This window comes from Salmo trutta, chromosome 32, assembly GCF_901001165.1.
Source record: "Salmo trutta chromosome 32, fSalTru1.1, whole genome shotgun sequence".
Classification (NCBI taxonomy): Eukaryota; Metazoa; Chordata; class Actinopteri; order Salmoniformes; family Salmonidae; genus Salmo; species Salmo trutta.
Genome location: NC_042988.1, coordinates 10255827 through 10281367, shown reverse-complemented (window position 1 = coordinate 10281367; position 25541 = coordinate 10255827). Strand labels below are relative to the sequence as shown.

Genomic DNA, 25541 nt, shown 5'->3' with positions numbered 1-25541 from the left:
GAGGGAGGAGAAGGTGGCAAAGAGTGTTAGAGGCAGATGCTTGGAATTTAGAGTGGTAGAAAGTGGCTTTAGCAGCAGAAACAGAGAAAGAAAATGTAGAGAGGAGGGAGTGAAAAGATGCCAGGTCCGCAGGGAGGCTAGTTTTCCTCCATTTCCGCTCGGCTGCCGGGAGCCCTGTTCTGTGAGCTCGCAATGAGTCGTCAAGCCATGGAGCAGGAGGGGAGGACCGAGCCGGCCGGGAGGATAGGGGACATAGAGAGTCAAAGGATGCAGAAAGGGAGGAGAGGAGGGTTGAGGAGGCAGAATCAGGAGATTGGTTGGAGAAGGGTTGAGCAGAGGGAAGAGATGATAGGATGGAAGAGGAGAGAGTAGCAGGAGAGAGAGAGAGCGAAGGTTGCGATGGTGCAATAACATCTGAGTAGGGGCAGAGTGAGTAGTGTTGGAGGAGAGCGAGAGGGAGAAGGATACAAGGTAGTGGTCGGAGACTTGGAGGGGAGTTGCAGTGAGATTAGTAGAAGAACAGCATCTAGTAAAGATGAGGTCAAGCGTATTGCCTGCCTGTGAGTAGGAGGGACGGTGAGAAGGTGAGGTCAAAAGAGGAGAGGAGTGGAAAGAAGGAGGCAGAGAGAAATGAGTCAAAGGTAGACGTAGGGAGGTTAAAGTCACCCAGAATTGTGAGGGGTGAGCCATCCTCAGGAAAGGAACTTATCAAGGCGTCAAGCTCATTGATGAACTCTCCAAGGGAACCTGGAGGGCGATAAATGATAAGGATGTTAAGCTTGAATGGGCTAGTGACTGTGACAGCATGGAATTCAAAGGAGGAGATAGACAGATGGGTCAGGGGAGAAAGAGAGAATGTCCACTTGGGAGAGATGAGGATTCCAGTGCCACCACCCCGCTGACCAGATGCTCTCGGGGTATGCGAGAACACATGGTCAGACGAGAAGAGAGCAGTAGGAGTAGCAGTGTTTTCTGTGGTAATCCATGTTTCCGTCAGCGCCAAGAAGTCGAGTGACTGGAGGGAAGCATAGGCTGAGATGAACTCTGCCTTGTTGGCCGCAGACCAGCAGTTCCAGAGGCTGCCGGAGACCTGGAACTCCACGTGGGTCGTGCGCACTGGGACCACCAGGTTAGAGTGGCAGCGGCCATGCGGTGTGAAGCGTTTGTGTGGCCTGTGCAGAGAGGAGAGAACAGGGATAGACAGACACATAGTTAACAGGCTACAGGAGAGGCTACGCTAATGCAAAGGAGATTGGAATGAAAATTAACTAACTAACTGGGGAAGCGAGAGAGCAGGGCCTCCCTCACTAACCATTCACTGAAACACTCAAATATAAAACATTATGCTTTGGGGGTGTTTTTCTGCTAAGGGGACAGGACAACTTCACCGCATCAAAGGGACGATGGACGGGGCCATGTACCGTCAAATCTTGGGTGAGAACCTCCTTCCCTCAGCCAGGGCATTGAAAATGGGTCGTGGGTGGGTATTCCAGCATGACAATGACCCAAAACACACGCCCAAGGCAACAAAGGAGTGGCTCAAGAAGAAGCATATTAAGGTCCTGGAGTGGCCTAGCCAGTCTCCAGACCTTAATCCCATAGAAAATATGTGGAGGGAGCTGAAGGTTCGAGTTGCCAAACGTCAGCCTCGATACCTTAATGACTTGGAGAAGATCTGCAAAGAGGAGTGGGACAAAATCCCTCCTGAGATGTGTGCAAACCTGGTGGCCAACTACAAGAAATGTCTGACCTCTGTGATTGCCAACAAGGGTTTTGCCACCAAGTACTAAGTCATGTTTTGCAGAGGGGTCAAATACTTATTTCCCTCATTAAAATGTAAATCATTTTATAACATTTCTGACATGCGTTTTTCTGGATTTTTTTGTTGTTATTCTGTCTCTCACTGTTCAAATAAACCTACTATTAAAATTATAGACTGATCATTTCTTTGTAAGTGGGCAAACGTACAAAATCAGCAGGGGATCAAATACTTTTTTCCCCCACTGTAGTCGTATTACTTGCTTTGCCATATTTTATGGTCCTTTCATACAAGCTACCATCATCTTCTTCTCAGAAACATTTCACATGTTTAACATTTAACATTTAATATCAAAGCCAGGAAGCTTTGTTGAATCAAGCTGGCTAGCTTTGTAATGTTAGCTTGCTAAGCTAAGTTAGACCCATACTTGAGGAGAAAATATATGTGACGTAGAGCAAACATAAGAATAAAAACTCAATGTCAATTTTTCTAAAAGTAAAGCCATCAAACTGAGTGAACTCAAATCATTTTTAAATCTCTTTGACTGAGCATTGGAAAGGGGCTAGCTAGCTAGCTAACTTACTGTAGGCCTACAAACCTACAGCGGGCTTATAGCCCTGCTCATCAATTTCTAGTTGTTGAATGCATGCACCAAATGTGTCTGTGGTAAGTCAACACAAATACAGGATTCAGGTTTTACTAGATAGCCATTGATATTCTTCTCATTGTTGTAATTAGAGACTTCCTTACTTTGGTATTTTGTTATATACCACAGATGATTGTTTCTGTCAGTGGCGTCCCCTGGAGCCTAGATTGCACATTAAAATAAATATAAAGTAATCCACCTCAAACTTTCATCTCAAACAGACATTTAAAGAATGCTTGCTATTTCCTCATAGAGTAGCTGGCCAATCAGCGGTCTACTCGCATGACTATTTTTAATGACCGGTATACGCCCACACCATTCCAACACAGAAAAGCTACTTTTTAATATACTTAATAAAAAAAATGGAAAGAAAACTATTTCATTAATGAATTATAGGTCATATTTCATAGAAATCTGGAAACACTGGACAGTTACTCTAAAGGTGACTGTCACAGTTTCACAGTTTCAGAATCTCTTGAAATTTACCAGACCAGAGCAGTAAAGCTCTTCAACTCAGTAGGCTAGTGTAAAAAAGGCCTAAAATAATACAACACAACTTCATTGTCCGTGGTCACAGCAAACAGGAATTTGAATTCTGCTCTCTGCATTTCTCAACCCTCCACACACATCATACAGACACACAGTTGAGAGGAGCACAGAGTCAAGCTGCACTGCAGCACCCCTGGATGGCGAGCATGTTGTGGGGTTAAGGTACGGTAGAGAATTATTGTTAGGATATGAACCCAGCAGCCCTCCAGTTGCCAGATCAATTTCCCCCCTTTTATTCCAGCGCCCGGCCTTGGAGTTGAACAGGCGACCTGTTGGGCTACCTACAACCCCACAAAATGTTTTGCTGGAAGTTATACTATCCATGCCAGAAAAATAAAACTGAATCACATTCATATCCTACGAGGCAGATGGCTTCTGTATTTGAAGCCCTCTGCCATAGAAGTGATGGAACTGCATTAGAGGGCAGCATTGCCTCTGATTAAACAGTATGACACTTCACATACAGTAGGGAGCAAAAAATAGCTGTTTAAAAAAATGCAATGTTACTCTGCGTGTAGGCCAGAGAATGCTGGTGGAAGGAGCATTAGAAGGACAGGCTCATTGTAATGGCTGGAATGGAATAATGGAATGGAGTCAAACATGTGGTTTCTATGAATTTGATGTGTTTAATACAGTTCTGTTTATTCCATTCCAGCCATTACAATGAGCCCATCCTCCTATAGGTCATCCCACCAGCCTCCTCTGGTGTAGACCTTTGCCATTTTCAGTGAAATCGACTTGATCAATTATGTTAGTGCATATTATGTTAGGATCTAGGCTCATCTGTTTGGTATAGCCTAACTCTACAGGGGAGAGTGCTGTATCAAAATAATACTTTTTTCAATAGAGATCATGATACAGCCTACTCAACTATTCAAAACAGCAATAGAATCAATCTTGGCCTAATTGCCACAACTATGTTGTCGATAGCTTTGATTTTATAAAATTATTCCGTCAAATCAAAACCAAAATGAAACAAAAGTTTTAGGGCTTAGTTTTATTGACGAATCTCTCTGAAGGTATCAGAGGGCTTATATAAATCTCAAGATACAAGTTCACACAACCCAATTGAATCACAGCTTCTGAGAAAGGTTGACAGTAGGCATCAGAGGGATCGTGTTCTGTTCTGTGAAGTCCCCGTTTTAAGATGTGTCTCACTTGGTCTTGGTCTCACTGATCACCTTGCCGTCAACACGTTCCATGACGATAGTCACCACCTTGTGTGTTTTGGTGGCTGTTGAGACACTGCAAAGTGGGAGACAACATTGTCAGGAAGACTTACTTTGGCTCAATTGTTTTTGCCATACAATTTTTATTTCAATTGATTTTAATACTTTGGAATATTTGTGCGGGATGAGGTGTAGAAGCCCAGGCTCACCTGCTTGTCATTTCTCCGTCCAGCAGTCTCCTGTACTCAGTGATCTCCATCTCCAGCCTGGTCTTGATGTCCAGCAGAATCTGGTATTCCTGGCCCTGGCGCTCCAAGTCACCACGTATCTGACCAAGATGGCCCTCTAAGCTGGTCACCTGCATCTGATAACTCAATAGCATATTGGCATAGCGGTTCTGTGTGTCAGCCAGGGTGCCCTCCAGGGATGCTTTCTATTAGACAAGAATAGGGGAAAGAGAAATGAATAGGAGCTGTGACATACTGTAGAAGATGGGTGGTTAATAAACCTAAATACAGAGGACATATTGTTTTCAACTTGGTGTTTGTAGTTAATCTCACCATGCTGAGTTCAGATTGGAATTTGATTTCTAGACTTTGCATTATGCATTTAACTTCAGTGATTTTAGATTGGGATGATTGGACGGTCTCTGTGCTGCAGGCGACAGTTGTCTGGATTTCTTCTGTCTGTAAAGGACAGAAAGGGCATAGTTAGCTATCAAATTCACTGAAGAAAAATTCAAAACAATTACTTAAAAAAAATTCTCATATGATTGGTCAAAAATAAAAGCTCTGGAATTGTACCTTTGCATTGAACCAGCTCTCTAGTTCTTTGTGGTTCTTGGCAGCAACAGCATTGTACTGCTCACGGATCTCAGCCATGACTTTGGTGAGGTCTTCCTGTGGTGCAGCATCAACCTCCACGTTGACCGTCTGACTACCCACCTGTGCCTGAAGGGTCTTGACCTCCTGAAGAAGAAATAACAGAAGACCAAGTGTCAACCTTCCCCCCCATCTTAGAAGCTTTAATGACTTGGTACTTAGTACAATCATTCAGGCGCACCTCCTTGTGGTTCTTCTTGAGGTGGACCAACTCCTCCTTCAGCTCCTCAACCGCCATCTCCAGGTTGGATCCTACAATGGTCAGCTCGTCCCTCACCCGCCTCAGCCCAGCAATATCAGCCTCCACACATTGCGTCATAGCCAGCTCATTCTCATACCTGTGCAACATCAAAACACCAACAGGTTGCCTTTTGTTTGGCAACATCTGTACTATACTTCATGTACCACACTTTTTTCCCCATTTTCATAGAGGTTGCATTAATGGATAGTTGCTGATGTATTATACAGCTATACCACAGTCATTCTCACACTCACTTGACTTGAAAGTCATCTGCTGCCAGCTTAGCATTGTCAATGGCCAGGTAGAATCCTCCATTCATATGAGTGGCATCAAAGATCTGAAAGGGGGCACAGAGGAATGTCACTGTCACAATGTAATAGAAAGAAGACGGGTACAATGCCAATCACAAATGTTGGGATAAATTGAAAGAATAATTGGCAAGAAATGTAATCTGGATCACAACTGTACAGAGAGTTACACAAACCTACTGTAAAAGAAACAAACTATTTTGAAATCTGCTAATGTCACGGTTGTCGTCGGTGAATGAGGACCAAAATGCAGCAGGTACGTGTATGCTCATTTTGAGATTTATTAACTTTCCAAAATAACAAACCACGAGAATGAACGAACAACCAACAAACAGTCTGGCAAAGCCTAGGGCTGAACACAGAACAATCACCCACCAATCACAAACACACCCTTAATTATGGGACTCTCAATCAAAGGCAGATAGACAACACCTGCCTTCAACTGAGAGTCCCAACCCCAATTAATAAACATAGAAACACACTCACCAGACTAGACATAGAAATATATACACATAGACTATAAACCAAAACCCCGGAAATACTAAATCAAACACCCTTAAACCAAACACACCACCCTGAACCACATAAAACAAATACCCTCTGTCACGCCCTGACCAAACTACAAAACAATTAACCTTATATACTGGCCAGGACGTGACAGCTAATATGGGTTGCATGGGATGCAAAAAGAGAGAACTCATTCAATTTGACATGAAACAGGTTCAGGTAGCCTGTCTTCACTCTTGTTTTACAGTGCCTGGCGTCATTTGGATCATTTTCAAAAGTTTAACAACACAGAATGAGAACCAAGCATATATTACCCCCTAAGGCAGGGCCAATTTTTTTCTTGAGCGGATGGTCGGAGGGCTGGAACATAATTTTAAATCATTTAACTCTGCAAATTGACGCAAGAAATCCAAACAGATATTGTATTTGACAAAAACATAACCATTTCAAACCTTGATTACATTGGTACATGATCACATACTGTATGTCTCTCTATTCATGAGTGGAAATACTTGGGAATAGCTTTCCTAAATAAAAAATGTAGGTGAATTCCTAGAGATGTTTAAGTATTTGTCCAAAAATGAAGAAAAGAAGCATGCCTTACCAAATAACCCCTTTTTAACATAAGTCTATAGGCCTCAGGGAAACTCAGTTTGGATCACAGGAGGCTTGATGCTCATAATACTGGCATTGGAAACCTTGTGTTTGATGTATTTGATACCATTCCACTCCAGTAACATGAGTCCGTTCTCCCTAATTAAGTTGCCACCAACCTCCTGTGGTTTGGATGTGGCTCAGAGTGAGTGGAAACAGAAAAAAACTGTTGATGCAAAAATACCCACTCAGCTTTATCTTACTGAGGGGTCTAATCCAACAGTTGGAAGTATATAAACGTTGTGCTTCATTTTGTGCATAAAATGGCTTTAAGTTTATCCATTGATGTCAATGAACACTATTCAAATTGATTAAAAACAAATGTATGTATCCAAGCAACAGTCTTTTCTGAATGTTTATTATTTTGTATCTAAGGGGAGCACAGAGGGCATGACGACGCTCACACCATTATACTGACACTAAGGCCCATTTTTCTAAACCTCTTCCACATTCCCTCTACCATTCCCTTGACAACAGTCTGACTCTGTTCAATAGAAGCTACCTGTTTAGCAGAGGATTGTTTGGGGGACTTACCTGGTTTTGGAGTTTGCTGATGATGACTTTGAAGGCAGTGCAGTCATGAGCCTCAGGTATGGCTTTTTTCTCCAGGGACTGGTGGATCTTCACCTCCAGATCAGCGTTGGCCTTCTCCAGGGAGCGGACCTTGTTCAGGTAGGAGGACAGACGATCGTTCAGGTTCTGCATGGTGGCTTTCTTGTTTTCGTTCAGGTGGACAGCGTCGGCCAGGCTGGAGCTACCACCAGCCTCACTGCCAGCAGAGAAGGTGCTGGAGGCACTGGAGATGCGCACCCCGGACCCACCGGCACCCCCGTACACGCTGCCGCCCCTCATGGCGCTGATGTGTCTACCTCCACTAGACATGGACATGTGGCGAAAGGAGCCCATAGATGCAGAGGACATGAAGCTGTTGCTGGACAAGGAGGTCATGGTGGCGGAAGTTGCTGTCTGGTCTGAGTAGAGAAGAGTGAGTGAGTGAAGAGTCATTGGACACAGGCCTTTTTATGAGGGAGAGGAGAGGGGGCTCTACTCAGATGACATACTGTGAAATCACTCCACCCTTAGCCAAAAGCTAACGAAAACAAATGAAAAGGCTCACTAATCAGGTATGGGCAGGGAGGAGAGGCAATACAAGATCTGTGGAATCTAAATTCTAACCTGTTTCACAACAAAATCATGACTTTCTTAGGACTTGCATCTTTGGCAAAACAGGTACTATTGTTTTTTGCAGGTAGTAGGCTACTTATCTTAAGAGAACTTGGGGGGATGTACTGTATCTGGGTGAGTCTGGACATCTTTCTCTTGATAGACAGGTTAAGCGACAATGTGATTTGAGACCAGTCCACCTTTTGTGCCCTTTAGGGCCTCTAATGTCCCCCAAAGGTCAATTCACAATACTCCACCAGCTCTGTGCAATACTCCCTTGAGTGATCTAGATCATTTTTGTAAGAAATATTGATGTTACTGAACATTGTTCAAGCCAAAATCAGAAAGGCACATGAAGCTTGAATGTGTTCTTAAAATACTATGATTAATGTCTTCTGCTTACTTAACAGCCATTCCAGTGCACATAATTGATTAAAATATTTTGAATTGACGGCGCAGCACTTAATCCAAATGCTAAAAAATTATATTGTGGACATTTTCTTCGGCAAAAGTAACACAGAAGTCGTACTTTGAGGTATAAAACTGTCAACAAACATTAAACACACACAGGATTCTAAATTAACATTTTTTCATTGGTAGCACTGGTGTGGGATTAATGAAGAATTATCCCTTTTCCTTTCTTTCTGTGCCACCAAATGTTTGCTTACTACTGGTAAAGTTGGCAGGTTGTTAGCTAGCAATCTAGCTAATGATATAACATGATAACAACAAGGTTATTTACAAGTAGTTAGCGGCCCGCAAGTAGTTTCAGAACGGCTGTGACATGATTTATATACTGTCTGTAAAATGCAGTCTGGTCAATCCACGACAGAAAGAAAAAAACATCGCGGCGGTAATACGGCCATAAAGTTTTAACGGTATGGGCTAGAAACAAGACGTTTTCTTTGAAGTAATGGTTCAACCATGGTGGTCACGAATATATCCTCAGTGTTTTCTCTATGGCACTCAGAGGCTGCGGTACAGAGAAGCATAATCATTAATCAATCTGCCATCCAGGACTTTTATACCAGGTGCTGTCAGAGGAAGGCCCAAAAAATTGCCAAAGACTCCAGCCACCCTAGTCATAGACTGTTCTCTCTGCTACCACACGGCAAGTGGTACCGGAGCACCAAGTCTAGGTCCAAGAGGCTTCTTAACAGCTTCTACCCCCAAGCCATAAGACTCCTAAACAGCTAATCAAATGGCTACCCAGTCTATTTGCATTGTCCCCTCCCCCACCCCCATTTTACGCTGCTGCTACTCTGTTTATTACCCATGAAAAGTCACTATACCTCTACCTAAATGTACCTATTACCTCCATTACCTCGACTAACCGGTGCCCCCGCACATTGATTCTGTACCTGTACCCCCTGTATATAGTCTCACTACTGTTATTTTATTGTTGCTCCTTAATTATTTGTTATTTTTCACATTACATTTTTTTTCATTTAAATTGATTACTAAAATGATTACCTGGGATAGAGCACTAGTGCTCCCAACTTAACATTCCAGGTTGCATAGTAAAATATTGTATTTAGGAGCATATGCGACCAAAATGGTCACAATTTAGAGCCCTGAATACACACCATGCGTACTTTACTTTACATATATACAGACAGTACCAGTCAAAAGTTTGGACACACCAACTCATTCCTGGGGTTTTCTTTATTTTTATTATTTTCTACATTGTAGAATAATAGTGAAGACATCAAAACTATGAAAAACACACATGGAATCATGTAGAAACCAAAAAAGTGTTAAACAAATCAAAATATATTTTATATGGGAGATTCTTCAAAGTAGCCTTTTCTTTCCTTTTTAATGCGTTTGAGCCAATCAGTTGTGTTGTGACAAGGTAGGGTGGCATACAGAAGATAGCCTTATTTGGAAAAGGCCAAGTCTATATTATGGCAAGAACAGCTCAAATAAGCAAATAGAAATGACAGTCCATCATTACTTTAAGACATGAAGGTCAGTCAATCCGTAAAATGTCAAGAACTTTGAAAGTTTCTTCAAGTGCAGTCGCAAAAACCATCAAGCGCTATGATGAAACTGGCTCTCGTGAGAACCGCCACAGGAAAGGAAGACCCAGAGTTACCTCTGCTGCAGAAGATAAGTTCATTAGTGTTACCAGCCTCAGAAATAGTCAATTAACTGCACCTCAGATTGCAGCCCAAATAAATGTTTCGCAGAGTTCAAGTTAGAAGAAAAAGAAACGCACACCTATTAAGGCGAGGTGCTGGCTAGCGGAGTAGAAAGCTTGAAAATAAAGGAGAGCCGCACACTCTAGGAGCTCAGATGCAACATTTTTATATCCAACGTTTCGACAGCCTTCATGGTGACTCGTTTATATAGTGTCAAAAGACACACAGGTGTCTGTAATCATGGCCAAGTTTGGCGTAATGTCATTGGTTAATTCTCAAATATAAAAATGGCATACAAAGAACACCATACAAAAAAACTAATGGATAGCATACGATCATAGATTCATTTTAGACTACACAAGCTTACAAACAATTACAATGACAAAGTCACAATAATCACAAGAATGGCTTAAGATCAAAGTCTATGTTGAGACCGAAGGGTGCAAGGGTCTTTAAGTTAAAGATCCAGGCAGCTTCTCGTTTCAACAATAAATGATCAAGGTCACTTCCTCTCCTAGGGAGGGTGACATGTTCAATGCCAATATAACGCAGAGACGAAATCGGATGGTTTGCTTCCAAAACGTGGGCCCCAACTGGGTAAGTCAAGTTTTTGCACCTAATGGTGCTACGATGCTCTGAGATACGTACTTTTAATTCACGCTTTGTTTTACCCACATAATTTTTTCCACAAGGACAAGTCATAAGATAAATAACTGCCTTAGTGGAGCATGTAATAACACCTTTGATTGGGATCGATTTCCCTGTTTGTGGGTGTTTGAAGGATCTACATTTATAAGTGCCATTGCATTGAGCACAGCCATTACACTTGTAATTTCCATCCAGTAGGGGCGCAAATAGACGTTGTTCAGGAATATCTTGGGGTGGTAAGTCAGAGTGTACCAATTGGTCTCTGAGATTTCTGCCCCGCGAGAATACAACCAAGGGAAGGTCCGAAAACACATTACCGAGACTATCATCGTATTTTAGAATGTGCCAGTGTTTGTGAACGATTCCCTTAATTTGTTCAGAGCACTTTGAATAGCGGGTAGTTAGAACGCAAGAATGCGTCTTTTTGCGAGACTGACCTTGAAAAAGGTCATGTCTCGTTTTGTTTTGAATTTTATCAATGGTAATCATTTTTGTACCCCCTCTCCTTGAACTTTCTTTGCGTCTCAGCCATATTTCTGTCGAAATCTGATTGTTTTTTGCTAATGCTTTTGATTCGACAGAATTGGCTGTAGGGCAAAATTTTTTCAAGGGAAGTGGGTGACAACTGTCAGCCCTCAACAAACTGTTAAGATCAGTAGGTTTCCTGTAAAGATCAGTGTATAGAACATTATTTTCACACAAGATCAGAAGATCAAGAAAACTGATTTGACGTGTATCAGATTGCATAGTAAATCTCAAATGTTCAGAACAGGAGTTAAGAAAAGCATGGAATGCCTGGAGCTGTTTTGCATCACCCCTCCATAGAACAAAAATATCATCAATATACCGTTTCCAAATAATGATGTAAGGCAAGAAAACATTTTTGAGAGGATTGAAAATAGACTGTTTCTCCATGTAACCCACATACAAATTAGCATAGTTAGGAGCCATGGGGGATCCCATAGCAGTACCCTTCGTCTGAATAAAGAAATAATTTAGAAACATGAAATAGTTATGTGTGAGTACTATTTCAGCCAATGTTATAATACAGGCACTGGAAGGTAGTTCATTAGGGTCATGTTGCAGAAGAAAATGTTCCATAGCTTCAATACCACCCTCGTGTGGAATATTACTGTATAACGACTCAACATCAAAAGTAACTAACAAGGTGTTCTCAGGGAGAAGATTGAGAGATTCAATGATAGAGATCATACTGCTGGTGTCCTTTACAAAGGAGGGGAGCTGTTCTGCGACCATACTGCTGGTGTCCTTTACAAAGGAGGGGAGCTGTTCTGAGATCATACTGCTGGTGTCCTTTACAAAGGAGGGGAGCTGTTCTGCGAATGGTCTAATAAAAAAGTGAACAAAGGTAGATAGAGGGGCCGTTACTGCATCAATGCCCGCTACAATAAGGCGCCCTGGAGGTTTTGTAACATTCTTGTGTAATTTCGGCAAAGTATAGAAAGTGGCAATTTTAGGGTGTTGAATAGCCAAAAAGTCATGTTCAAGTAACAGACACATTTCAAAATCAACTGTTCAGAGGACACTACATGAATCAGGCCTTCATGGTTTAATTGCTGCAAGGAAACCACTACCAAAGGACACCAATAATAAGAAGAGACTTCCTTGGGCCAAGAAATACGAGCAATGGATATTAGACCGTTGGAAATCTCTCCTTTGGTCTGATGAGTCCAAATTTGAGATTTTTGGTTCCAACCACCGTGTCTTTGTGAGACGCAGAGTAGGTGAATGAATGATCTCCGCATGTGTGGTTCCCACCGTGAAGCATGGTGGAGGAGGTGTGAGGGTGCTTTCCTGGTGACACTGTCAGTGATTTATTTAGAATTCAAGGTACACTTAACCAGCATGGCTACCACAGCATTCTGCAGTGATACGTCATTCCATCTGGTTTGCGCTTAGTGGGACGATCATTTGTTTTTCAACAGGACAATGACCCAAAGCATACCACCAGGCTGTGTAAGGGCTATTTGACCCAGAAGTAGAGTGATGGATTGTTGCATCAGGTGACCTGGCCTCCACAATCACCCAACCTCAACCCAATTGAGATGGTTTGGGATGAGTTGGACCACAGAATGAAGGAAAAGCAGCCAACAAGTGCTCAGCGTATGTGGGAACTCCTTCAAGACTGTTGGAAAAGCATTCCAGGTGACTACCTCATGAAGCTGGTTGAGAGAATGCCAAGAGTCATCAAGGGGCAAAGGGTGGCTACTCTGAAGAATCTAAAATCTAAAATACATTTTGATTTATTTAACCCTTTTTTGTTTACTACATGATTCCATATGTGTTATTTCATAGTTTTTATCTCTTCAGTGTTATTCTACAATGTAGAAAAACCCTTGAATGAGTAAGTGTGTCCAAACTTTGGACTGGTACTGTAAGAACAGACTGTAAGTATTTGCACTCTGTTGCACTTGTTTTACCTGTCTCAACATATAGCCTTAGGCCTAATGTATATATCAAGATGTTCAATCAATGATATTTACAGTGATGGAAAAAGTACCCAATCGTCGTACTTCAGTCAAATTAAGGATACCTTAATAGAAAATGGGTCATCCAGTAAAATACTACTTGAATAAAAGTCTAAAAGTATTTGGTTTAAAATATACTTAAGTATCAAAAGTAAATGTAATTGCAAAAATATACTTAAGTATCAAAAGTAAAAGTATAAATCATTTCAAATTCCTTATATTAAGTGAACCAGATGGCACGATTTTCCTGTTGTGTTTCACAGATAGCCAGAGGCACACTAAGACATAATTTACAAACAAACCATTTGTGTTTAGTGAGTCAGTCAAATCAGAGGCAGTAGGGATGACCAGGGATGTTATATTGATAAGTGTGTGAATTGGGCAATTTTCCTGTCCTGCTAAGTACTTTAGCAGGGAACATATATGGAGTAAAAAGTACATTATTTTCTTTAGGAATGTGGTAGAGTAAAAGTCAAAGTTGATAGAAATCTAAGTTGTAAAGTGAAGTACCGGTACCTCAAAAAACTACTTAAGTGGTACTTCAAAGTATTTTTTCTTAAGTATTTTTACACAACTGGATATTTACCAAATAACATGTTGAAGAAAGCCTGAAAATTCAATAATGTAGTAGAGAAACTAGAATTTAGAATGTTCTTGACCAGTCCACTGTAACACTCTCCAAATTATATTTACTGTCGGTTGATTGTACACCTCCAAACAATCAACATTTTTTTTGGGACATTGTAATATGAGAGGTTTCTATTTAAAAATATCCCTATGCTAGTCTTATGAATATTTTAATGTGGTAATTTCAGTGCTGTTTTTGAAAAGAGATTTCACAGAAATGAATTTATTGGTTTATGGCATAATTCCCAAAATATTTTAATTCATATATATAATTGTAACTTTTGTTGGAACTGCATGTTTGTCAAATAAAGCAAAATGTGTAATTGTGAACTGAACTATTGATAAAAAAAATAATGTTTTAAATTCCAAATCGGTTGTCTGCAGCATGCAGTACAGGAAGTCTGTGGCATGTGCCAAACTCACTTACAGGACCATACATATTTTCTTACTAAACTGAAGATTTACTTGTTACCTTACTTATTCTGGCTGCCTGGCTGCCGTCCTGGCTATTTGCGATGCTCCCTGGTTGCTCTATGACAGGATGGCTGAGATTGCATTAAAGGTCCAATATAGCTGTTTTTAAATCACTGTCAAATAATTTCTGGTTAACAATTAAGTACCTTACTGTGATTGTTTTCAATTCAAATTGTCCAAAAGAAACAAACATTTTGCTAGACTGTCTGGGAGTGGTCTGAGTGGGGAGTGGAAAACTGAAACTAAATGTTATTGGCAGAGAGATTTGGAACTCTCTTTCTTATTAACCTAATGATTAATTATTAGTGCTGTCACCAGGTAGGCCAAAACTCCTTTCCACTAAAACAGGCTGACATTTCAGGCAGTCTTTTCAAACAGCTCTTACATTAAAAAGCCATTAAAATCATTTTCACAATTTTACAGTATTATTCCAAACTCATAGTGTGGAAATATATATAAAACACCGGAACATCGCATTTTGATTGCGGGCCTTCAATAACAGTAAATGGGCCTTCAATAACAGTAAATTATAAAAAATGTACCAAGGGCAAGAAACGTGGTGACATTTTAGAATTGGTATTGACCATCTCGATGGCAACCACAGCTGTTAAAATTGTCACTACTTTATAGGAAACAGTTTTGATGTAAGCATTTTTTTAAATAAAAAAGCGCAAGAGACAAAAATGTAGTTTCATCACCTCGAATCACTTTTATTTCTTAATCGCTCTGAGCAAGGTGGACAGCAGGCATCAGAGGGTTTGTGTTCTGTTCTGTGTGGCTCCCAATTCAAGATTTATCCTCATCCACGATCTCTTGCACAGCGTCTGAGTTGGTGCTGACCACCTCGCCGTCAACAATCTCCTGCACATAGGTCACCACCTTCTGCAAAAAGGTATTAGTGGTGGTGGCGGTTGAGGGACTGTGGAGGCAGAGACAATATTGTTAGGAAGGCCTACTTTGGCTCAATTATTTTTGCCACACACATTTCAAGACCATAGTTTTTCTATGATTTATGTAAAGATCCAGGCTCACCTGGAAAACTCTCCATCCAGCAGCCTCCTGTACTCAGCGATCTCCATCTCCAACCTGGTCTTGATGTCCAGTAGCATTCTGTACTGTTGGCCCTGGCGGTCCAGGTCAGCACGAAGATGACCAAGCTGGTCCTCCAGGCTGGTCACCTGCCTCTGGTAGCCGGCTAGCATATTGGCATAGCGGCTCTGTGTATCAGCCAGGGTGCCTTCCAGGGATGCTTTCTGACAGGAATAAGTAAGAAAGAAAGAAAGAGAGATAGAGAGAGGCTTTTATAGACGACTGGATGTAAGTGCATAGGTAGACAATTTTTCAACTTTGTATTTTTTGTTTATCTCACCATGCTGAGTTGGGATTGGAGTTCGATTTCTAGACTTTGCAGCGTGCGCTTAACTTCAGTGATTTCAGATCTGGATGATTGGAGGCTCTCTGTGCTGACTGCCACGACATTGTTGATTTCTTCTGACTGTGAATGAAAGACAGCAGACTGTAGGGGGTCATTACTGATTACATTCACTGAAGACTATAACTGGAAAACATAAACATGTCATTGGCTAGAAAGAAAGGATGCAGTATAACCTTGGCATTGAACCAGCCCTCCAGATCTTTACAGTTCTTGTTAGCGACGGCCTCGTAGTGGTTGCGGATTTCAGCCATGACTTTGGGGAGGTCTTCCTGTGGTGCAGCGTCCACCTCCACGTTGACCTGGCCGCTCATCTGATTATGCATGGCCAAGAGGTCCTGGGAAGAAAGCATTAACATATATCTGGTCAATATTCAAACCTGTGCCTCATCATCACATAGTAGCCTAATGTTGAATCATAGCAACGTTCACCCCATAGCCTCTGCTTGAGGTCTATGTCAAACCCACCTCCTCGTGGTTCATCTTGAGGTGGGTCAACTCCTCTCTCAGCCCCTCAATCTGCATCTCTAGGTTAGATCTGGCCAAGGTCAGCTCGTCCAGCACCCTCCTCAGCCCATTGATGTCGGCCTCCACAGCCTGCCTCCTAGCCAGCTCATTCTCATACCTTTGTAACATCAATGCATCAACAAGGTTCTTAGTTCTAACTTTTTTTCATGTCAGCTATTTTATCTTACTGATCATTTATGCAAGCAAAGATTATATTTTTCTGCCATATGCACTGTATGTTTATTGTCTAAATTAGTGATTGATTTCAACATTATTGTTTAACACATTTTGAGAATAATCTATCTAGGCACAACATGAAATGTCTTTTAGTCCCACCCTGTGGTTGTTCTGTGTCAGTTATCCTCAGACTCACTTCGCTTGAAAGTCATCTGTGGCCAGCTTAGCGTTGTCAATGGCCAGGTTGATTCCTCCGTTCAAATGAGTGGCATCAACGATCTGAAAGAGGGCACAGAGGTATGTCTCCGATTTTATGGGTGGATTACTGAGATCAGATTTCACATAGAAAGTCTTCTGTGGACCAGAAGCATTGTTTGGCAGTGTGTAGTGGGTGTAGTGGTGTGTATCCAACGTTAGGAGAACAGAGCTCTGTAAATACACCACAGTGAAAGCTCCACAATGGAACAGAAGACAGCAGAGGGCAAAATGGCGGTTCAAAATAGCTGCGGTCATCTGATGGAAAGTTGATCACTATAGGTCAAAAAATAGGAAAAATCTATTGTGAAAGAGGCATTTCTATGTAGGCTTTGTGGTTGCGCTGGACAAAAATGTATCTGCTTACATGCAACTGATAATGACAAAATACATTTTTATTTTTTTTATTTTAAGCATGATAGCAAAACTAGCTATAATGCACATACTGACAGCTGAACTAAAATATAGCGTACATTTATTCTTCAGCTAAATATTGAAGTATCCCTTTCTAAATACCCCCTCATCCTTAGTGAAAACGTTTTGACTCTGCGGAGCTCTGTTTGGGTGTGGCTCGAGACACAAGAAAAAAAAAACTCCTTACGGGAAACTTTGTCTGGAATCTCTTCCAGCTGATGCAGCTCATCTTCACAAACATTGAGCATTATTGGGACAAGTAGTCAAATCTGAGAAACTGCCCGTTCCTAAAAAAAACGGACTGCACCCCTCCACAACGACACCCTTAAAAATAAATAAACCATTACGTTGCTCTGTCAACAGAATTACATTTTTTCGTTTGCATTTGCTTTAAACTGACCTCTCATTTTCATATAGACTATACACTAATCTGTCTTCCTATGTACAATGTTACTTCTTTGCTATATAGCGCTTTCTGCCAGATGTTAATTTTATAGTATCTAAGCCTGGAATTGGTGGCCTTACCCTGTCTTGGAGTTCATGGATGGTAACCTTGAAGGCAGTCCAGTCATGAAATTCTGTCTTGGTCCTGGCCTCCAGGAACATGCAGATCTTATGCTCCAGATCAGCGTTGGCCGTCTCCAGGGAGCGGACCTTGTCCAGGTAGGAGGACAGACGGTCGTTCAGGTTCTGCATGGTGGCTTTCTTGTTCTCGTTCACATCGACAGAGTGAGACACGTTGAAGCCACCAGCCCCACTACCCAGGCCAAAACCACCACCAGCAGAGCAAGTGTTAGAGGCATTGGAGATGCGCACCCCGGAGCCACCTGCATCCCCATACACGCTGCCGGCCCTAATGGCGCTGATCTGTCCACCTCCCATGCTACCACCGGAATAGCGAGGATAGCCCATTCTCATGGATCCACCAGAGGCCACAAAGCTGCGGTTTGAGAAGGAGGTCATGGTGACGGAGGCTGCTGTCGTACTGCTCTGGCTGGAGGGGAATGAGTGCAGAGTGGTTGGACACGGCTCCTTTTATGCCAGACAATGAGGGAGGGAGAGGGGGGGTTTGAGGTTTATACACAGGTGAATGTGTGGAAAATTCCATCCATACAGCACAAGACCGGTAAGTCAGGGAAAAAATAAGAAACATGTCAATAAAGCAGGTAGGTAGGGGCCTAGAAATAGTAGTATACCCTAGTCTGGGTGGCAGTCTTTTTAGCTAACATTCCACTCCTTGCTACTCCTGTCATTTGCCGATGTAATTCCTTTTATTTGCCAAATACATATTGGCACAACCCAAATTCTAGCTAGTGCAGACTGAGGTTCCCTGCAGCAGCTCTGTACAATGTTCTATTTTGTGACAGAGCACTAGTAACAGCAATCCCCAAATCACTGCTCTTTATTTCATTTCTTTTTATTTGTACATCAGCTATTGTTGGGTAGTAAGCTTACTGTCTCAAATTTGCAGATATTACTTTCAAGGAGACCACCATAGTCCATTGCAGAGTTTCCCCATTGGTAAAAGAAATGCAGAGCATTGCTGAGCAACAACCGCTGAACATTGTGAACCGTAGAACACTGGTTGTGTGTCCTGCTGCTTTGCCTTGAAAAATATTTCCTCAAGCGAGTTGTTTGACACCTGATCCAACTGTGCACTGGGTTTGGTCCTTGTTTAGGGAACATGAGCCTTGGCTTTTATTCTTTGTCCATACACTGCACCTATAGTTTCAGAAGAATCCAGCATTAGGCCACACCTTTAAGTTGCTATTTCCTTTAGGATTTAACTGATTATTCTGATTATAACCTACACTACCGTTCAAAAGTTTGGGGTCACTTAGAAATGTCCTTGTTTTTGAAAGAAAAGCTTATTTTTTGTCCATTAAAATAACATAAATCAGAAATACAGTGTAGATATTGTTAATGTTGTAAATTACTATTATAGCTGGAAACGGCAGATTTTTTATGGAATATCTACATAGGCATACGGAGGCCTGGCCTTCTAGGTAGAGTTGCAAAGAAAAAGCCATATCTCAGACTGGCCAATAAAAAGAAAAGATTAAGATGGGCAAAAGAACACAGACAGTAAACAGAAGAATTCTGCCTAGAAGGCCAGCATCCCGGAGTCGCCTCTTCACTGTTGACATTGAGACTGGTGTTTTGCGGGTACTATTTAATGAAGCTGCCAGTTGAGGACTTGTGAGGCGTCTGTTTCTCAAACTAGACTCTCTAGTGTACTTGTCCTCTTGCTCAGTTGTGCACTGGGGCCTCCCACTCCTCTTTCTATTCTGGTTAGAACCAGTTTGCGCTGTTCTGTGAAGGGAGTAGTACACAGCGTTGTACAAGATCTTCAGTTTCTTGGCAATTTCTCTAATGGAATAGTCTTAATTTCTCAGAACAAGAATAGACTGACGAGTTTCAGAAGAAAGTTATTTGTTTCTGGCCATTTTGAGTGAGCCTGTAATCGAACCCACAAATGCTGATGCTCCAAATACTCAACTAGTCTAAAGAAGGTCAGTTTTATTGCTTCTTTAATCAGCACAATGGTTTTCAGTTGTGCTAACATAATTGCAAAAGGGTTTTCTAATGATCAATTAGCCTTTTAAAATGATAAACTTGGATTAGCTAACACAACATGCCATTGGAACACAGGAGTGATGGTTGCTGATAATGGGCCTCTGTACGCCTATGTAGATATTCCATAAAAAATCGTCAGTTTCCAGCTACAATAGTCATTTACAACATTAACAATGTTGATACTGTATTTCTAATCAATTTGATGTTATTTTAATGGACAAAAAAACTGTTGAACGATAGTGTACATTTTACAGCCCGACTACAATGTTGACTTTGGTTAGTCCAGAAGTCAATTGTTGCAGATAGTGGATTTCATTGATTGTTGCAGATAGCAAATTTTGTCAGTTGTTGCAGATAGTGGATTTTGGCGATTGTTGCAGATAGTGAATTTTGTCAGTTGTTGCAGATAGCGGATTTTGGCGATTGTTGCAGAGAGTGGATTTCCACACTTGTATTTCAGACGGTTGACTCGTAAATCAAGCTATCCACTGACATGGGTCAGTGTGTCTTATAGTTCTCTGTAATAGTCTCTTTCGTCTTTACTTTTGTTTGTTTTTCCATGAGAAACATTGTTTACAAGTTACAGTTTGTGCGTTGTTTTGTCACTTGGGTAAGCTTCATTCGTTTGTTTTGTCTGACTGCCAAGGGATCCCCAGATTACTGGGTTGGCTGAAGTTCCAAAACACTGTTTGTGGTATTAATTGTTTAATCCAACAGTGAAAGAGAAAAGCTGATAAATGGGGATCTTATATGAATAATTGACACTTGTCGTTGAATGCACACACCAATAAATGGCCAGCTGGGTTAAATGGACAAAGGTCATCTTCAAATAGACTGCAATTAGACTTAACAACTGATTACTATATTTACAGTATTTGTTTGACTTTCAATTGACCAGATATAATCAGTTTATTTACTGTTCCATAACTTTATAGTATGTCACCAAAAGGTTAATTATGGTGTAAGCAGACATATTACATTGTTAACTGCAGTGTAGACATCATTATTGTACATTTATGGGGTGAGGCCTTTTATAGGGTACAAAGGGCTTAAATAGCCTATGATAAGGGCTTAGCTTATAATAAATGTATTGTGTGTGCAATTAAAGGTAAAGATAGCGAGATGATGTTGCAACAAACAGCACCGTAGATAATGAGATGAGCGTGATGCAATACTTTGCTCTTATACAGTCACACAGAGTATCTGCGCATGTCCACGGGTGAACTTCACGCTGCTACAAAGTGGTAGCTACGGGACCAAAACAGCTGAGAAGTTTAGCCTTGCGCTTCAACACTCTTAGTTGTTGCGGAAATTGACCCACTATGTATTCACTTTGTGCATGCAACATCCTCTTGCTGAGTTTCCAGTATTTGGTCAGACATTTTTCAAGTTTATGTTATTTTGCAAGTGAAAGTGTATTTTGCCATATAGCCTAATTAACTGTCAGTGTTAAACATGACATCAAAAGGAAAGGCTACCAGAGTTAGATGAGCAGGTAATGCTCAGGAAATGTGTATTGAGTTGATGTGAAGTAAATGCCAAGACACAAAAAGTCAGTTTCAACAGCTCAGAGCACGTTTATTTCTCAATCTCTTTGGGAAAGTTTGACAGCAGTCATCAGAGACATGGTGTTCTTTGTTGTGACATTTCTGGTTCAAGATGTTTCTCATGGGGAGTCAACCAGTGTCCCAGCAGAGGAACTGGTGGAGCTGACCACCTTGCCGTCCACCATTTCCTCCACAATAGTCACCACCTTGCGTGTTGTTGTGGACGAGGATGAGGATGACATGCTGAAGAGCAAAAAAACTATGCTGTTAGGTCCCATCATTCTGTGGACAATTTTTGACTGTATGTCTATGCCAATTGAAACACGAGGCATGAGACTCAAAGCTCACCTGTTAGCCTCTCCGTCCAGCAGCCTCCTGTACTCGGCGATCTCCATCTCCAGTCTGGTCTTGATGTCCAGCAGCATCCGGTATTCGTGTCCTTGTCGTTCCAGCTGAGCCCTGAGATTAACCAACTGTTCCTCCAAGTTGGTCACCTGCATTTGATAACCTGACAGCTGCATGGAGTATCTGTTCTTTGTCTCTGCAAGGGTATGTTCCATGGATGATTTCTATTGGAGAGAAATGAAGAGCAAAACAAAACATCAGGAAGTAGTAGAGCAAATTCATTGATGGGTGGCAGACATTGAAACCAAATAATTTTGGTTGATTTCTGAACAGTCTTACCATGCTTATTTGTGATTGCAGTTCGATTTCAAGACTCTGCAGCGTACGTTTCACTTCTGAGATTTCAGATCTGGACGTTTGGATAACTTCTGTGCTAATGGCGACCTCCTTGTTCAGCGCCTCGGTCTGTGGAAAACACCATCCAAAATAATGTTTTTACATGAACAATTCAATTGATGGGACATTTTGGATATCGTGGACCTAAATTATGGAATCATTTTTATAATGAGAAACAGTGTTACCTTGGCGTGGAACCAGCCCTCCAGTTCTCTGTTGTTCTTGGCAGCGACAGCCTCGTAGTGTTCGCGAATCTCAGCCATGACTTTGCTGAGGTCTTCCTGTGGTGCAGCGTCAACCTCCACATGGACCTGGCCGCTCATCTGGGCACGCATGGACAACAGCTCCTAAAGGAATCATGGATAGTCTGGGTCAAGCTCAGTCATGCATTACTCATTATGCATGACATTGATGAATTTTTTCCCCCCCAATCAGCTGATGACAAATAGTCATGAAGCTTGGCAATTACTTTTGTTTGACTAAATCTATAGTCACTCAGACTCACCTCCTCGTGGTTCTTCTTGAGGAAGACCAACTCCTCTCTCAGCCCCTCAATCTGCATCTCCAGGTCAGATCTGGCCATGGTCAGGTCATCCAGCACCCTCCTCAGGCCACTGATGTCGGCCTCCACAGACTGCCTCATGGACAGCTCGTTCTCATACCTAAGCAAAATCAAAACAGCTTTGTTTACTGGACTAAAGATATACTCTATCTATTGAAGAGAGTATGGATTGATGCATATTTATTGTGATCATTCATGATGTCACCCACTTGACCCTGAAGTCATCTGCTGCCAGCTTGGCGTTGTCAATGCTGAGGTAGATTCCACTGTTGATGCGTGTGGCATCCTGGATCTGAAAGAGAAAATTAAGTTTTGGAGTTTAACAGTTTTATCTGGAGTGATTAAATGAATGGCGCTATAAACTTGATCTGATTTTGAGGCAGTTTTGGGTGTGTTAGTGTGTCTGACATTGAACCAGAGATCAATGACCCTGGGGATACATACACTGCATTCACAGTGCACAATGGTATTAATGATAAAGCTACATTTAAGAATAATCAACGCGGTAATGGCCATGAACTAGATTTATGATATTGTCCTTGACATTATCGGGTTTCTGGTGAAGGCTTACTAAGTAGTGGTGTTTATTTTGTGCCTTGGAGTAACTGGCACTCCACTTCCTCTTCCACAATAGTAAGGTAACAGCTATCAGTGGCCGTAAAACCCAGCCTTTATAAACAAGTGGTAAAAGTAGTCATAATGGTGTACTGTAGTTGTAAACGAGTTGACTGACATACCTTGCCTTGGAGTTCGGTGATAGAGAGATGGAAGGCACTGTAGTCACGACCAGTGGGGGAGGTCTTGGCCTCCAGGAACATGCAGATCTTATGCTCCAGATCAGCGTTGGCCGTCTCCAGGGAGCGGACCTTGTCCAGGTAGGAGGACAGACGGTCGTTCAGGTTCTGCATGGTGGCCTTCTCGTTGGCAGACACGTGCAGGTCCAGGCCATCAGACAGGTTGAAGCCACCTCCACCACCACCCATGCCAAAACCACCACCAGCAGAGAAGGACCTGGATGCACTGGAACTGGAGATGCGGACCCCAGAGCCACCTGCACCCCCGTACACGCTGCCGGCCCTCATGCCACCAATGCGGCTGCCGCCTCCAGACATGGAGAGGTGAGAGAAGCCCATAGGTGCTCCCCTCATGGATCCACCAGAGGACATGAAGCTGCTGCTGGAGAAGGACATGTTGATTGAGTCTTACTGCTCTAGCTGGAGAGGACTTAGTGAAGAGTGGAGGAAAAGGGCTGGTTGTTTTATACAACTTCACGGGGGGGGGTTAGAGGTGGGAGGGAAAAGATAATAAAAGGCGTGGGAGGAACACCTCCCCAAAGTCTTCTATTTAAGTCATAAAAAGCAAACGCGCGCACACAGGCATGACAGACTCAATCTGTCAATTGCTTGGGGGTGTGGAAAGGGCAGCGTGTTCTGAGATGTCATTTCTTATCAGTCGTCATGTATTCTGCTCGTCAAAGAGTATCAGTCTGCAGAGCACATGCTTAATAATGTACTGTCAGGATTAAAACACACTAAACCATTGAAAGTTCATCTTTAATATAATTTCACTTAAAACACAATTTAGAACTTGCGCCTTGGTTAAAGAGTAACTTTCCCCCTGATTACACACGGCATCCTAGCTGTGGCAGTAGGACACTAATGGTGAGAAGTGTGTGTGGACTGGCTAAAGATAGCTCATTGAGTCAAGGCCATCTCCATGCAAACTTTTAACAACTACTTACAACTCAGCCTTCCATGAAGGAATGTGGTGCCCTGGATTCACAAAATGTTCTGGCAGCAGCTTTGCAATGTGCACACCTGGATTACGAAGTAAACCAGTTCTTTGGTCAACAACACACACTATTCATTGCCTGCAGAATCACACTTAAGCGCTGTATAATCTTGAATCAACAATGATAACAGTGCATGGATTGAATTGAATTAGTGTTTTTCCCTAATAAACAAATTAATCAAAAGCCGGTCCAGTCTAAGATAGCATGAGTTTTTGTTACGCTCACTTAATAATCGATCTATAAGTTATTAAGAATTGGCATGAAATTAAGCCACACTATTGGGTCTTATTAATGCCATTTATACGTTTTGATTTGTTGGTTGTAACCTGTGTCTGTCTGAATAGGAAAACATACCACAGCTCAAGCCTTGAGCTACTGAGCTACCTTTCACCATGTTTATAGTTAAAATACTACCATTACATTTGTGGTTATAAGCTAACGATATTGAGTTGCTAACAGCCTCAAGTGCACCTGAAATCATTAGCGAGGGAGGAACAAAGCCAAAACTTAGATAAAGCCCTTTCACCTAAAAAAAAGTAAGACAAGATGATACTTGCCTGTTCTCATCATCAGCTGCTGAATCTCTGCGTAAGGGGATGACATGGATCTTAAAAAATGTTCATTCATCGATGATGCAGGCATGTAAATATGTTATTTACCGGTACATGCCATCCTCTACCTATCTTGCCATCTTGAATTTTTCCATTGTGCCCTGCTTTTGAGCAAGCTACAGTAACACTTTAGGACTCCATTAAGTCGCTATCATTGATTAAAAAAACATCAAAATATGTTTGTCACCGCAGGATAATTATTCTTTAGTCTCTTTGATTACAGGGTTTGTATATAATTGTCGTAACACTTGTATAATTCTATGTACACTGATTGAACCCATATCTCATTCACGGCTTGATCTGATTAGTTTCTTTGTGGACCACTGCAGGTTTCTGCTTGTACAAAAACTAGTCTAACCTGTGGTCACGCAAGATTGGTCCCCAGCCCCATACAGGCCTCTTCATTTATCATCCGCAGTAGAGGTCGTTTTAACAAACCCTCTCTAAATGTTATGTGTAAATAAAGTCTCTTTTACGATTCGTCCAGCAGGATCCCTCTCAGCCAAAGAATTGTCACTTTGTCCTACTGAAACAATCGTTTCTCTGTCTTCTCTCTCTAAGCTTCCTCTGTCGCTGCATCGTGTGGCTTTACCATGGCTAACATTTAATGAGTCTGATGGTAACTGACGGTAGAACAGTGCAAACACCAAACTCACATTTTCCCCA

General features: G+C 41.8%; 2 protein-coding genes across 2 annotated transcripts; both read right to left on the bottom strand.

Moving 5' to 3' along the window:
• Positions 1-3936: 3936 nt before the first annotated feature.
• LOC115171033 (keratin, type I cytoskeletal 50 kDa-like) lies at positions 3937-14398 on the bottom strand. The gene is made up of 8 exons (XM_029727486.1): positions 14259-14398; positions 7249-7685; positions 5500-5582; positions 5186-5342; positions 4927-5091; positions 4684-4809; positions 4333-4556; positions 3937-4199 (listed from the first exon to the last, which is right to left on the bottom strand). Exons 2-8 carry the CDS (start codon positions 7660-7662, stop codon positions 4109-4111), a joined length of 1260 nt encoding a protein of 419 aa, XP_029583346.1. The 5' UTR covers positions 7663-7685; positions 14259-14398; the 3' UTR covers positions 3937-4108.
• Positions 14399-21175: 6777 nt separating this feature from the next.
• On the bottom strand, positions 21176-23709 carry LOC115171032 (keratin, type I cytoskeletal 13). The gene is made up of 7 exons (XM_029727485.1): positions 23210-23709; positions 22682-22764; positions 22416-22572; positions 22096-22257; positions 21854-21979; positions 21518-21738; positions 21176-21412 (listed from the first exon to the last, which is right to left on the bottom strand). Exons 1-7 carry the CDS (start codon positions 23660-23662, stop codon positions 21289-21291), a joined length of 1326 nt encoding a protein of 441 aa, XP_029583345.1. The 5' UTR covers positions 23663-23709; the 3' UTR covers positions 21176-21288.
• Positions 23710-25541: the final 1832 nt, after the last annotated feature.